Genomic DNA, 16946 nt, shown 5'->3' on the forward strand with positions numbered 1-16946 from the left:
TATGTTTGCATCACATAACAGGACAGAGCTTGCTGTGCTACAACTTTCATGCATTGCGCATATCATACAAATGTCTCCTCAGTAGAACTTCACTGTTCAGAAAAATGCTTTTTTTTAAATATATGAATAAAGATAAAAAATTAGAAATACAGCAATTTTACAAGAATTAAAAAAATGAACTGAATTAATTATATTTGGTCCATTAGCAGTTAAGATGTCCTTTTTGTGAAACTCTAAAATCCTAAATGTTATTCAACCCCAGAGGTGGTGTAAGCTGTCCCTTGGATGGTGTTCTGGTCATCCTCCTCCTTGACTGCGTTCTCAATCTTCAACCAAAGAGCATAACAGTGCTCCTTAATGTCTTTTCCCATGAATGCATAAAGAAATGGGTTCAGACAGCTGTTGGTATGGACAAGGATGAGACTAAACACATATGCGGTGTCCAATGATTCATGATATGGCATGAATAAGTTCAACAAAATAACAGTGTGATATGGCAGCCAGCAGATCAAGAAAGTAACAATCAGCACCGTCATAATCTTGAATGGCTTTTTGGATCTTGCCATCTGGTTGGACTTCAGCTTTCGTATTATGACAACATAACAGATGAAAATGATCAGGAATGGGATCACAAATAAAAAAATGAATCGGCATGCTAGGGTAGCAACATAATTTTCAAAATGAATGTATGTGCAGACAAAAACTGTTCTGTACTTGTACAGTTCTAGGAAAGCAGCTGAAGGTGCGCTAAGTGCTGCGGAGATGACCCAGGCTAGTATGACTACCACAGAGGCCTTTCTTACAGTGCGCTGGTTTTGAGCCCACACAGGAAATGCAACAATCACACAGCGGTCCATACTGATGATGACGAGGAGGAAGATACTGCTGAACATGTTGAGGTACAACATGAAGTAACTGAAATTGCACATGAAGCGCCCAAAGAGCCACGCATTTCTGACCATGTTAAAGACTCTGAATGGCAGAAAGGAGCAGAATATGAAGTCAGATATGGCCAGACTCAGGTACCAGGTGCTGACGACTGACTTCTTGACCTTAAATCCTGCAGTCCAGATCACCAAGCCATTTCCAGCAATACCCAGGACAATGATGACCACATTAGTTACTGCATAGAAAATGCACACTTCATCGCATCGTGAATCCATAGTCTGATTCATAGGGTGGTGCGTGTAGTCATAGTCATAATATTCTGGTTCTGTTGTTGTGGTTGAATTCATGATGTCTCTTGATTCTGTACAGAGAAAAGTGCAGTTCTGTGGAGTACTGATGAGAAAGGAGCAAATAAAACTTTTATGTATTCAGTTTTGAAATATTTCAAATTAAATATGACTTATTTGTGCAAATTGTTATGTATTTGCTAATTTTGTTTTAGGAAAACGATATATAATTTGACAATGTTTGCACAGTTCATTTTTGGTTAATTTACATTTAATTCATGTACAATTCAGCAAATAGACAGTAATTGTGCATTAAAATCTGCAGAAGTGTGTTTTCTATAGAGGATGTGTTGCCAACTAACTCAATAAAACATTGTCATTTGAGTAGGGAAGCACAAACGTTTACATCCGACATACATATAGGGTATGTATTGTGAGTTTTATAGCACTGCTGCACTATACACTGAACTTTGGCAGCTGTACTGTTGAACTCACATCTGAACCAAATAAATGAAGTCAAACTCAACTGTGCAGAGAAAAACCGAGAAGCTGATTTTGATCTCCTCAATAGAGACACAGCATAAAGATGTAATCGTATTCTGTATATTCTGAAATGTTTTGGTATACGATAATTTTGTATCCTAAAGACCACTACTGTCATTGGCTGTTGGGCATAAACTATATAACACATTTTATATAAACACAATTTACATCATTAAAGCTTAATAAATCCAGCATAACGAACATCTGGTTTATGTTTGAATGAAAACTACTCACCTGTTGATGGCTGCTACAGTTCAGAGCTGCAGAGCTGATGGTTTTGTTGCTTGTGATGAGGGACAAACTTTATCTATCTTGAGAATTTCTCAACACTCAGTTCCTCTCTGTGCTCAGTTTAGTTCTAAGAATTTAAAGTAGAGAACCACACAGCCATGTCTGCTGAAAAATGATCTTCAACAAACACAAGGCTAGATACATGCCATGCAGGGGTAGATTAACTTGCCCCTAGGCCTCTTAAATCTGCCCCAGCTTAACCTTTTAAATGTTCAGGATCCACCAATGGGTGCAGATTTTTACTACACACTTCTATAACCTAGGATTAATTAAATAACTTTGTATTATTGTAGCCCACATAGTTAATGATTAATAGGCCAATAAATATAAAGAGCAACAGAAAAGCAAAACTATAAAAGAAATACTTTTATAACATTTTATTTTCTACAACAGTTTAAATACTTGCTACAACAATTAAAATATAGATTTTTCTAATTAAAACTAGACACTGTACAATCTTATAAATGCATAGAGAATAAAACTTTATTCCGTCTTTGTTTGATGTTTTTTAGCCTCGTTTACATGTCTAAGAGGAAAAGGTCATTTTCTAATGGTTGATTTTGTGTTGAAACATTAGGAATATAAGAGATCAAAATCCAGAAGGAAAATTTCCTGAGCGAACTCATAGTTGGTTTGACAAACTCAGCTAATAAGGTTGAGCAGTTAAAGCAGTTGTGGACTGTTTTGGGTTCAATTCAATATCATATTGAATTGTTACATTTAGAGGGTTGTGTTATGCTGTGTCCACTTATTTTAGGTTATTTTACATTTAACTGATTATTTTCATTGATTTGTTGCAGCAAGTATTTGATAAAGGTGGTTGAAAATGTACTCAATGTGTTTGCTGAGGTTGCCAGTCGCTATGGGACTCCAGCTGATTGCTAGGGTTTTGTTCTATTCAAGCTGTTTTCAAGGTTGTTGCAGCAGTGTTTTAAAGGGATTACAATGGTTTTCCAGGTGGTTGCTAGGTTGTCGCTATAGTATTCTAGTTGTGTAAAATAGGTGTTGCTAATGTACTTTTATCCTGCTGACATAAGTGAAGTGTATAAATGTTTGACTACATATTGTACAATGACTGGTGAAATAAAAGATTCCCCTTGATCATTCCTCCATTCAAGGACCTAGCCTAAACTTTCACAATGGGGTGGTCGAGTTAGACCTAATGAATTTATTGTGGTGACAAAAGGACAAAAATACAATGGCGATCAATGGTTAAAATTAAAAGAATACTGTGAAATCACAAATTTGAGTAAAATTAAGCAAGTTATTCCTGGGTACAGCTCTGAGCAAGGTCAGGGGCAGATTTAAGAGGCCTAGGGGCAAGTTAATCTACCCCTGCATGGCATGTATCTAGCCTTGTGTTTGTTGAAGATCATTTTTTAGATGCATCCATGGCACAACTACTACTTGCAGACTGACTGCTATTGCCCCAGGGCCCAGAGCATGGCACAGTGGTTTAAGCAGTGTGTTTTACCCATTTTTAACGCAGCTTATCTTAATGTGCCATAAGTCAGTGCTGAGTACTTCCTGCACACTATGCATTTGTCTTTTCTTGTTTTAAAACATTAGATAAACAAGAAGTCCTTCATAAAATGAGGCAGGCTGTTGGAGCAACGCAAACACATAATAATATGCAGTGTGAGGGCACCACCTAGTGTTTATCCAGTCAACACATAATCCATAATGAGAAATTGTAGACCAGCTAGAGAATGTTCTCCGAGATATCTTCAACTCAGAGAAATCTTCATCTCACTAAGCTGTTGTTCCAGCATGTTTCAAGGCCACAACCACTGTCCCCATGCCAAAGAAATCTCCAGTGTCTTCCCTCAAATACAACCCATGTAGTCACCACTTGTCACCAATGTCACAGACCAATCAAAACAAGTTCTATGGCATATTTCTAATCATACCAAATTTGGTTTCTGGGTGTAAAGAATAGGTTAACAATACAGTTTGTTCATACACTAACTTTTTTTCATTCAGTATGTAAGCTACAGCTATTTCGCACTAGAGGGTGCAATTACCTCACTAATATGGGCCTAAATTTATCCCCATGCAGAGAGTAGTAGTGGATCCAAATCTACATACTATTAAACTGCCATACTAATGACTGATATAATGTTTGGTAGCAGTGTAACAATACGCATGTGAATGTTTTCTACATGAGGATCATGAGACATGAGAGTCTTCTATTGTGAGATCTGCCTGACAGGGTCTCTCTCCGCAGATCCTCACCAACTTCTACAGATGCACCATAGAGAGCATCCTCACGGGCTGCACCTTTGTTTGGTACATCAGCTGCACTGCCTATGACTGCAAGGCCTTTAAAGGAGTGATGTGCACAGCAGAAGCCATCATAGACAAGCTTCCAGCCTTACAGGAAATCAACCTGTCCCACTGCCTTAGCAAGATCAAAAAGATCCGGTCAGAAAGCGTCACCCAGCCCACTGCCTGTTCACCATCCTGCCATCAGGCAGGAGATTTTGTAGCATACAGGCTAGAACAACCTGGTTAATGAACAGTTTCTACCCACAGGCTGTTAGACTTCTGAGCAAGCTGTGAGTCCTTCCCCAACTACCATTTCACTCAGTCACTCTGTCAGTATTATTACTATATCATATCATCTCTGCTATGGATAATAACACCTTAACACTAAGTCACTTTAAAGGACAAAAACACTAAGTCACTTAAACCACTTTAAAATGTGTGTTGTCTCTATATTTTATGTATATTTTCTCTATATCTTTTGTAGATTTTGTGTATATTTAATATATTTCAGTTTATTTTTCTTGTATTTTTACTTATTTATTTCCTGTAGAGTGATTACCTGAGCCTCACCACAAGCATTTCCATGTATAAATGTCCTGTCATGTTGTGCAAATGACAAATAAACTTTAACTTGAAACGTGAGAGCCTGACGTACTTTGTTGACATAGACATTTACCTTACATTGTTCTATAAGGCTAAAGGGGATTTGGGAGTAAAATGGCATATGTGACTGCTTCATGAAACACCACCATGGCTAGACATTAAAACAGGAGTGGGTGAAACATCTAAATGGCTCACTAAATCAGGAAATCCACATTATTCCTGTGAATGGAATTTGAAGAGGTTTCCAGGAAAAACAGATTTGTAGATTGTATATTTCAGTTAATCTTTCTGATACACATCTTCTTTTTATTCTGTAGCAGTTAAATAGTGAGGTCTATGTTGCAATACAGAACGCACTGAATTTCATCTGTTTCTAAATTTGCAGAGAACAGCTTTATGGGCTCAGAGTTGAGTTTAAATGAGCACAAAATTAGACCAATGAAAAAGAAGCAGAAATCAGGTTTACTGTTATATTGTGTATTGTAATACAGATAGATATACAGGGTTAGGGCAAGATAAGTTAAGAAAATTCTTTGGCCCAACTTTAAATCAGCAAGTCGGGCCATGGCTACTTAGCTGCTGAAAAGGGCATGCATCCCATGCTGTGCATCCTATTAAATGTATTTTATCACGGTTTATAGTACGGCAAATTTAAATTTTAATTTAATTACAAGCATATTACACAATAGGGTAAATCAAAGCAAAGAGAGAAATAGTATTTGTGATCTATATTTCAATGTCCATGGCAGCTAATACAAAACCTCCCGAGCTAACTCGAAACAGATTGGCAGAGATCGAGAACCCTTCTGTGCATTACAGCATGGGTTGCCAATCTTAGTCCTAGCAACCAAACACTATTTACATTTTTGTGCTTTGGAAAAACACCAAAATCTCAATGTGTGTTTAATATCACCCCTAGTCATTACCCTGTTAAAAATTAGATCATCTGGAAATTAAAATTATACGGCATCTTATATCAGAAGTGCAATTTTTTATATAGTTAACTTAAGGGTAATGATGAACTCTGGTGCTTAAAAATTTTAAATATTTTTATTGAATGTTCAAAAGTGATGACTGGTAAAGGAACTTTTACTATAGATGGGGAAAATATCACAAATTTAGCCACATAGAGCAGGCTATATGTTAAGCTAAGCTAGTCCTCTTACATAAAAGTGGATAAGTTAAAATATGAAGTTTTTTTGCGGGATTTTTTTTCATATTTCATATTGCTGCTGCAATGGCAATCTAACAAAGACATTACTTGTGGTGCACAAACTGGAAAAGGGTGATTGCTCTGGGTAAACTGCTTGAGGTATCTGTTCCTTGGACAGTGTTCTGATCCGCCTCCTCTTTGAATGAATTCTCAATTTTTGACCAAAAAGCATAACAGTGCTCCTTAATGTCTTTTCCCATGAATGCATAAAGAAATGGGTTCAGACAGCTGTTGGCATGGGCAAGAAGGAGACTAAATACATATGCAATGACCAAAGGATAATTAGGTGGCATGAATAATCCCATCAAAGAAAGTGTTTGAAATGGCAGCCAGCAGATCAAGAAAGTGACAATCAGCACCGTCATGATCTTAACAGGCTTTTTGGAATTTACTGTCTGGTTGGACTTCAGCTTTCCAATGATGAAAATATAACAAATGATAATGATCACGAATGGGACAATAAATGAAAAAACAAATCGGCAGGCTATGATAGCAGCGTATTGTTCCTTATTATTGTAATACCTACAAATAGTTTTCTGGCTGTTATTATCATAAATAATCTCTCGAAAAGCAGCAGATGGTGCACTACATGTTGTTGCAATGATCCAAGCTAAGATGACCGTCACTAAAGCCTTTCTTATGGTGCGCTTGTTCTGAGCCCACACAGGAAACATAACAAGCACACAGCGGTCTACACTGATGATGACGAGGAGGAAGATGCTGCTGTACATGTTGAGTGATATCATGAAGGAACCGAACTTGCACATGAATCCCCCAAAGGTCCAGTCTTTGCTGACTGTATATGCCACAACGAAGGGCAGAGTGGAGCAGAATATGAAGTCAGCCACTGCCAGGCTCAGGTACCAGGTGCTGACGACTGACTTCTTCACCTTAAATCCTGCAATCCAGATCACCAAACCATTTCCAGCCAAACCCAGGATGAAGATGATCATTTCAGTTGCTACATAAAAAATACACATTGCATTGCTGCAAGATGTTGAACTCGTAGTGTTGTTCTTATTTTCAACATCTGTCTGTGTCACTGGGGTTGAATTCATGGTGGCTCTTGATTCTGTGCAGCAAACAAAAATAGAAAATTGCGCTTCTCTTGAGTACTGATAAGAAATGAACATTTAATTGGAAGTTAGCACGTCCTGTACTAGGCACTCACTTTTTGGCAAATATTTATTTATTTGAAGTGTTCAACTTGGATTGGAAAAACTCTATCATAGGTTATGCACAGTTCACATTTTCTCCACTATGACAAATTCAAGGAAATAAACAGAAACTGCATTAAAACATGCAGAAGTGTATTATTTTCCCTTAGGTAATAAACAAAAACCTCAAACAAACCTCAAACCTTTTATATGACTGCATACACTTATAATTATAATTTCTATAATGTGAAACTTATTGTAGTGCTCCACTATGCATCAAAATTTGGCATCTGTACAGCTGAACTCAAACATCTGAATTAAATAATCCAGATCAACTTCAGATCTGATGAGATAAAGAGACAAGCTGATGTTGTCCAGTTTATCTCCTTTATAGACAGGAATAACATAAAAATCAAATTAAAATATACACAAGGTAGATTTTGTACACTAAAACCACTGCTCTCATTGGCCATCAGGCATCATGTAGGTGAGTCAAGTCTATTCATACAGCACATTTATACACAAGTAATTAACATAAATAAAAGTTAAATAGAACTGACATAAAGAACATTTTGTTTGTATTTGAATGGAAACGACTTACCTGTCAAATGCTCCTTCAGTTCAGAGCTGCAGAGCTGGTGATGAGGGAAAAACTTTCTGTATCAGGGAAGTTGTGTAACTTTTAGTGACTTCCCTATCGTAATATCTGTTCTAAGACTCAAACATGTTGAAAACCACACAGCTCTCTCTGTGAGCAATGACCCTCAGCAAGCACAAAGCTAGATACATGCTTTGTAGGAGTAGATAAACTTGACCCAGGGCCACATAAACCTGCCCCAGCTTAAGCTTTTAAATGGCCAGGACCCACTAGCAGGTCCATAATTTTACCTTCTACTTCTAGAATCTAAAATCAACTTAGCAATATTGCTTTGTAGTCCATGTGATTACTGAGTACTAAGCCTTGGTACATGATATTCTTCATAACACCAATAGATAGAAATGTTTTCCAACATTTTATCTACTACAGCAATTTAAATACTTCCTACAATCATTAAAACATGTCTTAGAAATGCAACTGTAAATAGTATAAAACAAATAGCACTGTAATTCTGTATTGTTTATTGTGTTTTACCTTCATTTCTTATAGTGAAGAAAAGGTCATTTTCTGGATGTGTTTGTAAAAGACCACTGCTCTCATCTGAAGGTCAAGGGCTGTGGACACTAGATGTTATATACAAGGCAAGTTTATTTATGTAGCACATTAACTATGAAAGTTAAAATTAAAACAAGATCAAAATCTAGAAGGGACAATTTCATGAGTGAGCTTTCAGCTAATAAGCTAATAATTCTGAAAAGATACAGCAGTTGTGAAGTGTATTGTAAGTAAACTGTAAGACAAAGGGATTTATTTCATTTCTGTATTTTAATGAGGAAATTATGTACACATTTGAATCAAGTATATTAAATCCATCACTTTTTTCAGTGTATTTTTGTAATATATAAGTCAATTTATATGTGCAGACTTAAATTGACAAATGATCATAATTTTTTAAAGTTGGCAGATATGGGTAAATTACTAACAAAATAATGTTTAAATGTACTTTTAAAGTTTAAATGTAGTACTCTAGAAAAAGCAGAAAGTGATTTTGTTCCTGGTTTTAATGTCTGTCAAGTCCTGCGTTAAGGCTTTTACCAGTATTCCCACCAATTTGCCTATCAAAGTAGATTATTATAGCTAGCTATGTTGATTATTAAGCACAGGGCACCCATCTGACAGTTTCTGGGAATTTATTCCACCTGACTGAAGCAAAGTTGCTGAAGGCTGCATCAGTATGTTTAGTTCTGGTTCTAAGCTGTTAACCGACCAGACTCTAGTGATTTTTCCAGCATGTCAGGGCTGTAATTACTTCCTATGCACTTAAAAAGATGTAAAGTCATTGGATCTCAGCTTGAATGGTTATTTGGATTAACATATATTGTTAATTTAGATCTTTAAAGGTAAGTCAGGCCATCATCCTCTGCATTTATGTGTGTTGAAGAACTATTACATCAGACATCAGGAGTGAAACGTGAGACTGGACCTGTTTATTGATTAATTCATTTGTTTTCTTTGCTATCCAAAGTACTCTCAAAAGCCTTCACCAGCACCAAATGTCAAAGGCATCTATATTTTTCCTGTCCTGTTGTACGTGTTTGGTGACAGTGTGCAGCATTGGCTAACATCTTTGCCAATGTGGGACCAGTTCGTTTGTCCATTTTCTGTCCTGACTGTGTCCTAAGATTCCTTATTAAAATGATTATGGCATTCTCTGGCATTCCCATTTTCCTGAGGACATTCGATAATTTTGCACTGTCTTTGCTGTAGTCAATGAAACAAATATTGACTTCTTGAACTCCTTGGCATTTTTAATGATCCAACATACAACTACAATAAAATCTCTCATTCCTCTTGCACATCTGGTATTTCTCCAGATCAGTGTCGTCAAGTGTCTAATCTGTGTCGAATGATCTTCAGGATGATGTATGGGGAAATTGAGCAACGGTTTCTTTTTAACTGAATCTTTTTCAGAATCATGAAATGTTCCTGTGGCAATGTTATCAGTTCCTGTGGCTCTCATGGCTTCATCAGTTCATTTTCTAGTACTAGCTCCTGAGTAGCTGACATTAATAAAAGTATATTGGCAATTGACACCCTTTTTGTAGATATGATCTGTGTATTCCTTCCACCTTTTTTTACTTTTATTTAATATGTTAAGATTTGTCTGTTGTCATCTCTTACAGTGTTAACTCATGGCTGAAACCATTTTTTTCACTCCCTTTTTTTCCATGTTTGTTTTATTTGTTGTAGTATTAGTTCTTTTTCATCCTGGCAGCTCTCTGAAATTCACAGTTTAGCTCTATTACAAGATCTTTGTCATTCTTGATTTTGGCTTTGCTTCTCTCTTTTTTTTTTTAGAGATTCATTTATCATCAGACACCCACGCTGATTTCTTTCTCCTTTTCATTCTTCTCAGTTTTTACTCAGATTCTTCTTTGATGACCCCTTTGAGTTCCATCCATTGCTCTATATACTACATCCATAGCTACATATGTTATCTATTTCTCTCAATTATGTTCAGCATTTGAAATCACTTCCTGATGTTTCCTCCAGGTCAGACATCAAATTCCACATGAGAATTTTGTGATCTGTTGCTCCATCAGCTCCAGGTCATGTCTTTGCAAAATGGCGCACAGTCTTTTCCATTCTAAGGACCATTTATTTATAATGAGAAAGGATAGAGGCTAAAGTTAACTTTTTTAAACAAAAACAAAGTTCTTTCTCCTTAATGACGTGCTGATCCTAAAATCCTGAGAATTATGGGCTGAAGAAGAATAGATCTTTCTTTTCCTTTTAATCACAAACTATAAACAAATGCAAATATTTTGTATCATTTTGTGGCCTGCCATTTTTAACAGCAGCTTGTGCTGAAGAAACAATATGAGCGCAAGTGAACATCTGCGGAGAGGCAAACATTAAAACACCTACATTATGCTGAAAGTCCATGCTGTTAGAAGATGAAAGAAAACTGTGTTGATGAAATCCACTATTTCATCATAAAATGAGTCTTTGTAACTTCCTTTGAAGATATGGTTTTACATGATTTGCATGTCATTGCATTCCTTTTTTCTTTTTTTCCCACTTTTTTTTGAAAAGTTGTAATTGGGTTGCATTTTTCATATGTAAAAATCATGTCAACACATACATCATTTCTATTTTACTGTAGATCACATTTTGTTTGTCATGATATAAGCTCAGCTTGGATGCTTTCATTAGCCCGGAGTAAAAAAAGGCTCTTGGTTTGGAGAATTACAGCCTGAGGTATCGTCCATCTTTCCTTTCTTTGTTTGCTCTCTCACCCCACCAGTCAGCACCCAGCAGACGCATTTTTCCTGACATAATTGTTTATGAATAACAGAAATGAATTCCGATAACACTTGTTTAAAATGTGATAAAGGTCCACCTTTTACCACTTCCAATCATGGTTTGAGTGATTTGATTGTAACTCAAGCACAAGGTATCGCTACACTTTCTGTTTACACCTGGCTTTTCATACATTCAAGTGAAATCTGATCATAATCCAGTGACCAAAGACACATGTTAATGCAAGGTGTAAACAGGACTATTAGTCAGATTTAGGCACAGAGGGACAGTTTTGCAGCAGGGGCGCTGAGTATTGCATTTCTTTTCCAAACAGTGTTTCTGAACTGCCAGTAAAACATATGAAAGCCACAATTCTTTCAGGAGACTTGAAGAATGAAGCAAGTTCAAATGTGATCAGTTACACTACTTGCACTATTATTAGCTAGTTTACCACATTTTGCTATTGTGCTATCCTGGAAAATTGGTGCAGTGGTTATGTTCTGGTGTTTGTTCCCAATGCATCAGTTGGAACTGAAAATTAGTATAAGACGACAGCTTCCAAGAATTCAAAAGGAAAAGGAGAATTCACAACTTTGAGTAAAGTTACCTCAGGAGTTTGTCAAGTGTGAAACTTGTGGCAACCACTGTACTAATCATCTCCACTAAATCCAGGCCCTGACGATTGCAATGATTATGGCAAAAAAAGGTGAAATTCTTAAAGAGGAAGTAATGCTATTTTAACACAAGCAGAATATGACCTGGTGTTGTTATGTGGAAATAAACATGGGTGCATAAAGCAGCATCTATTGCTCTAAAATGTGCAAATATTTTTCAACATTAACGGTAGTTCCACAGATGTGCAGTATATCCATTAATATCTAATACCTAATACCATGGCAGAGCCTAGCTTTTAAACTTTTTTAACAATTAGGATGGTCATTTATTTCTATGTTTCATAGAAAACAACAAGAATTTCCTTAAACAATCTGAAACGTTGGCTCTATATACCATAATGCATGTGTCGAATGTGCATCAGTCCTATTCAAATGAGTCCAAAGAAGTCAGCGGTGTTTCTGGACGCTGTTGACATATGACTTCCACTGTGGAAAGTATTTCTGCATGTAGCTATGGGTGGTGTTTTCACAGTGGCTTGTCAAAGTATTCCTGACCCCATTTGATGATATTCCTCACATATTTTTGTCCTCCTAGATTGCTTGCAGAGAGCAGCACAAAATAAAAATGATGGCACAGAAGCTGAGGTCAAGTACAGTTTATTTCTACTCTATGTATTGTAACACAAGAAGACATACAAGTTAATAGGGGTTAAGTTTTAAATGAACAGAATGATTAGATATTCTTAACATAAATGTCTATGCAGAATGCAGCTGGATCTCATACAATACAATATCTGGATAAGTGAAAGTTCTATGGCCCCCATTTGGGTTACCACATTACCCATGTTAACTTTATCTACTTGAACATCTTCCTTTTAAATTCTTCTCTGTCAGCTGTTACATATGAACCTAATTCTTTTCATTATTTGTTAAAGTCATGCATTCAAAAAAGCGAAAGAGAGCTGCTGATTCCCTTTTCCTCCTCAAAACAAAGTACAGATCTGGCAGAGCTCTCCACTGAAATATAGAACATTTTAAAAAAGTCTTTTTTTGAGGATTCAGTAATAACTGAGGGCTTGAAACAACGCGCTTTTAAAAGAAAAAATAACTGAACATTTTTTTGAGTCTTTTTTGATGCTAATTAAATTCACCAGAGGCAGTAACAGCTGTCCCTCGGTTGGCGTTCTGGTCCTCCTCCTCCTTGATTGCGTTCTCAATCTTTGATCGAAAGGCGTAACATTGCTCCTTAACATCTTTCCCCATGAATGCGTAAAGAAATGGGTTCAGGCAGCTGTTGGCACTGACAAGAATGAAACTAAAGTGCTGTATGGTTATTGATACATACTTTTTATGTACTTTAATCAAAAGAACAGTGTGAAATGGTAGCCAGCAGATCAAGAAAGCAAAAATCAGCACAGTCATGATCTTCAAGGGCTTTTTGTACCTCACCCTCTGGTTGAACAGCTTTCTAATGATGAGAACATAACAGATGAAAATGATCAGAAATGGGATCAAAAATGAAGAAACAAATCGGCATGTTACAGTGGCAATATAATTTTTCATATAACTATATTTGTGGATGCACGTTGTTTGCTGCTTGTAGGTAGAATGACGAATGTCTCTGAAAACAGCCGATGGTGTGCTACACACTGCTGCAATGATCCAAGCGAGCACAACTATCACTGTGGCCTTTCTTATGGTGCGCTTGTTCCGAGCCCACACAGGAAACATAAGAAGCACACAGCGGTCCACACTGATGATGACGAGGAGGAAGATGCTGCTGTACATGTTGAGCCACAACATGAAATACCTGAACTTGCACATAAAAAACGCAAAAGGCCAGTCTTTATTGACCACATAGACGACAATGAAAGGCAGAGTGGAGCAGAATATGAAGTCAGACACAGCTAGACTCAGGTACCAGGTGCTGACGACTGACTTCTTCACCTTAATTCCTGCAATCCAGATCACCAAACCATTTCCAGCAATACCCAGGACACAGATGATCACTTCTGCTACTGCGTAGAAAATACACACTGCATCCCTGCAGGATGATGGACTCAATGTCTGACTCATAGTGTGGTTCTTTGTTTCTGCCGCTGGGGTTGAATTCATGATGCCTCTTGCTTCTGAGAATTACAAAAAAAACAAGTGTATATCTGTTGAGTACTGATAAGAAAGGGCATGAACAAAATCGAAGAGAGCAAGAAATCAAGTAAAAATAAATGCACCTTTGTTAGATCAAATGTTTATGTATTTTCTGCTTTTTCACTATTGGATAAAATATGAATTGTGCCATAAGTTTTGCACAGGTCAAATTTCATCTTTTTGAAATTGAAATTTGGCATTTGTATTATTGAACTCAAGACGAAGTCTAATAAACCCAGTCAAAATCAACTGTGCAGAGATAAACTCCAGCCAGTGTCATCCAGTCCATCTCCATGAGAAAGAGACACAACATGAATATCTGATGGTATTCTATATCATACAATTCTGAAAGGTTTTGGTACATAAGGGTAATTCTGTATGCTAAAAACAGCTATTCTAAATAAAACAGCAGAGAGGACATCCATTTTGTATTTGAATCAAAAAGACTCACTTGTCAATGGCTGCCTCAGTTCAGAGCTGCAGAGCTGATGGTTTTGTCGCTTATGATGAGGGACAGTCTTTGTCTATCATGAAAATGTTTTCACGTTCAGTTCCTCTCTGTTCTCACTTTAGTTTTAAGCGTTTAACAAGTAGAAAACCACACAGCCTTTAGCTGAGAAATGAGCCTCAGTAAGCATGAAGCTAGATGCACCATAAACCCTTAATCAAGTCAAGTCAAGTGAAGTTTATTTATATAGTGCTTTTTAACAGGTATTCTAATGAAGCAGTTTTATAGAAAAAAAAATCTGAGTCTGAGCCCCCATGAGCAGGCCAGTCGCAAAAGTGGCAAGGAAAAACTCACTAAGAGCAGGATTTTGATAAGAACCAAGAATCAAAAGGAGAACCCATCCTCTTCTGGTTGACACTACACAGCAAAACGATAACAGCAGAATATAAGGTATGACTGTGAGGATATACTTCACTATGATTAAAAATATTCAGCAGTATCCATCAGGATGGTCAGTGGGATGTAGATCAGGTTTGCAGCAGAAATTCCATGGTAGTCAAACTGACTGGTGAGGAGTAGGCACTCGATTAAGACAGATGAAACAACAGTATCAGACCATACAGGATGGGCAGTTACTCAGCTCAGCAAAGAAACACAGACAGTCCTGTTAAGAGTGACTGATTAAAGTATACAGTGTTAACTGTAGCAGAGGCCACTGTGGGCTAAAATTTGGCCTACTGTCGGCTGCCCATAGTGGAGCCCCAATCAGTTGTGAAACCTGGGGGCACATGTGTGGCCCCAAATTTGGGCCCCCATGGTAGCAGCACACACTAAGCCCTCAGAGGTGATGTGCCCCTGGTTTCAAAACAGATTTCACAAGAAGCATAATATGGACTGCAAGCACAGGGGCCCTAACATTGAGGCAGCACTGTCAGTTGGATTTTCAGGGTCCTGAATCTGCAGTCTGGGAATGTATTACAGTGCTGAAGAAGCTACTGATGTTTCAAGCTTTGGTAAGGTGCTCATCCTTGTCTAGTGGTACTGACCTCAGGGAGCTTCTCCTTCTCCTAGTAGTTTTCTACCATTCTGCTCTCTTGTCATTACCATACACTGTTGAGTGTTATGGAGAAGATTGCCAATCACTGAAAGCTCCTAACCTAAAACATCAGGATAAGATCAATGAGCTGCTACAGGTACAGTAACCAGAAATGTTTGGCCAAGTAAACTTCAGCAGAGTGGTATATCTTTTCATCCTATATTAACACAGCTCACTCTTACCTCCAGTCTTCTCTAAGGACAAGACTTTCCCTCACTAGGGTCTGAGTGCTACTTGTACATATCAAAGCATTTTCATCATTTGGAGAATAACTCCTTCAGGTGAATACAAAGATCGTGTGTCTTCACCCCAGGACAGACTTCCAGTGTATGGAATGTCTCGTGTTAAATGTCCTGTGTTACGTTATATTTCACCAGTATTGTATATTGCATTGTACCTGCGTCACTGCATGGAGGAGAACATTCACTGCCAATTCTGCTATGTTGCCTAATAGAAAGTCTTGCTGACTAGTCTGATACAGAGTGATGTGGAGAGACAGAGGACCATCCTGCCCAGCAAGAGACAGTGAGGCCAACTGTGCTCTTTTGGCAATGAATAGCTGTCAACTTGAGATCTCCTTATGAAAGGGGAAATGTGGTAACACTTCACCGTAGGGCACACAACAACTTCATTAGCCCATTATGACAACTGACACAAACATACATAAACATTCATAAATGTTTATTCCAATGGGCACTGAATGGAATTGAAAAATGAAAGTGATTATATTAAACTCATTTAGCCTACTATCAACTTTACTTGCCATGTGATGTACATTTACATTATTTATTCATTGATCAGATGGCGTTGGATTCCTCCTTTTTGGACAAGGGAGAAGGGCAGAATGAGTCCCATGTGTGAATTGCTGCTGCACTGCTAGAAGGGAGTTTCTGTCTATGAGCAGGGAAGAAGACTAAGTATAAAAGATTATGGAATTAGGACATTATCCATGTTTGACTCCAAAATTCAAACATGGGAAGAGTATTGTAAGATTGTGGAGCAATTTTTTGAGGCAAACGAAATAGAAAATGGAGACAGAAGAAGAGCAATACTTATGAGTGTTGTTGGGGCACAGACTTGCACTGTCATGAGGAATCTCATCAGTCCTGAAAAGCCCAAAGAGAAAACATATGAACAGCTGGTCACCTTGCTAAAGGAACATTTTAACCCCAAACCTAGTGAGATTGTGCAGAAGCAAAAGTTTGATTCCTGTGATAGAAACCAAGGCGAGCCAGTGGCTGACTATATAGTGGAGCTGCGGCATCTTGCGCAGGATTGTGTGAAGGTTGTTGTCTGAAGCAGCCCTGACATTTGTGAAGGCTCTGAAAATTGCACAGTCTGTGGAGGCAGCAAATGAACATGCCCAGGATCTGCAAGTCAATAGGACAGCTATGACATGTAACAGCCTAATGCCAAGGTTGACTGTAGGAGCTGCGTCAAGGAAAGCCCAGAGGGATGCTGTTGAGGAGTGTTACAGGTGTAAAGGGAC

At 37.7% G+C, this 16946-nt stretch overlaps 3 protein-coding genes across 3 annotated transcripts; all 3 read right to left on the bottom strand.

Moving 5' to 3' along the window:
- Nucleotides 1-230: 230 nt before the first annotated feature.
- On the bottom strand, nt 231-1998 carry LOC119261887 (chemokine-like receptor 1). Its single transcript, XM_037531926.1, has 2 exons — nt 1953-1998; nt 231-1281 (listed from the first exon to the last, which is right to left on the bottom strand). The coding sequence occupies exon 2, from the start codon at nt 1233-1235 to the stop codon at nt 249-251; it is 987 nt and encodes a 328-aa protein (XP_037387823.1). The 5' UTR covers nt 1236-1281; nt 1953-1998; the 3' UTR covers nt 231-248.
- A 3343-nt stretch (nt 1999-5341) lies between these two features.
- On the bottom strand, nt 5342-7964 carry LOC108414923 (chemokine-like receptor 1). The gene is made up of 2 exons (XM_017687843.2): nt 7852-7964; nt 5342-7165 (listed from the first exon to the last, which is right to left on the bottom strand). The coding sequence occupies exon 2, from the start codon at nt 7149-7151 to the stop codon at nt 6138-6140; it is 1014 nt and encodes a 337-aa protein (XP_017543332.2). The 5' UTR covers nt 7152-7165; nt 7852-7964; the 3' UTR covers nt 5342-6137.
- A 4893-nt stretch (nt 7965-12857) lies between these two features.
- LOC108414922 (chemokine-like receptor 1) lies at nt 12858-13962 on the bottom strand. Its single transcript, XM_017687842.2, has one exon. The coding sequence runs from the start codon at nt 13878-13880 to the stop codon at nt 12903-12905; it is 978 nt and encodes a 325-aa protein (XP_017543331.2). The 5' UTR covers nt 13881-13962; the 3' UTR covers nt 12858-12902.
- Nucleotides 13963-16946: the final 2984 nt, after the last annotated feature.

This window comes from Pygocentrus nattereri, chromosome 20 (assembly GCF_015220715.1).
Source record: "Pygocentrus nattereri isolate fPygNat1 chromosome 20, fPygNat1.pri, whole genome shotgun sequence".
Lineage (NCBI taxonomy): Eukaryota > Metazoa > Chordata > Actinopteri > Characiformes > Serrasalmidae > Pygocentrus > Pygocentrus nattereri.

Bases quoted from the DNA above. Each gene is read 5' to 3' on its own strand.
- LOC119261887 (XM_037531926.1), bottom strand. From the start codon at position 1,235: ATGAATTCAACCACAACAACAGAACCAGAATATTATGACTATGACTAC.
- LOC108414923 (XM_017687843.2), bottom strand. From the start codon at position 7,151: ATGAATTCAACCCCAGTGACACAGACAGATGTTGAAAATAAGAACAAC.
- LOC108414922 (XM_017687842.2), bottom strand. From the start codon at position 13,880: ATGAATTCAACCCCAGCGGCAGAAACAAAGAACCACACTATGAGTCAG.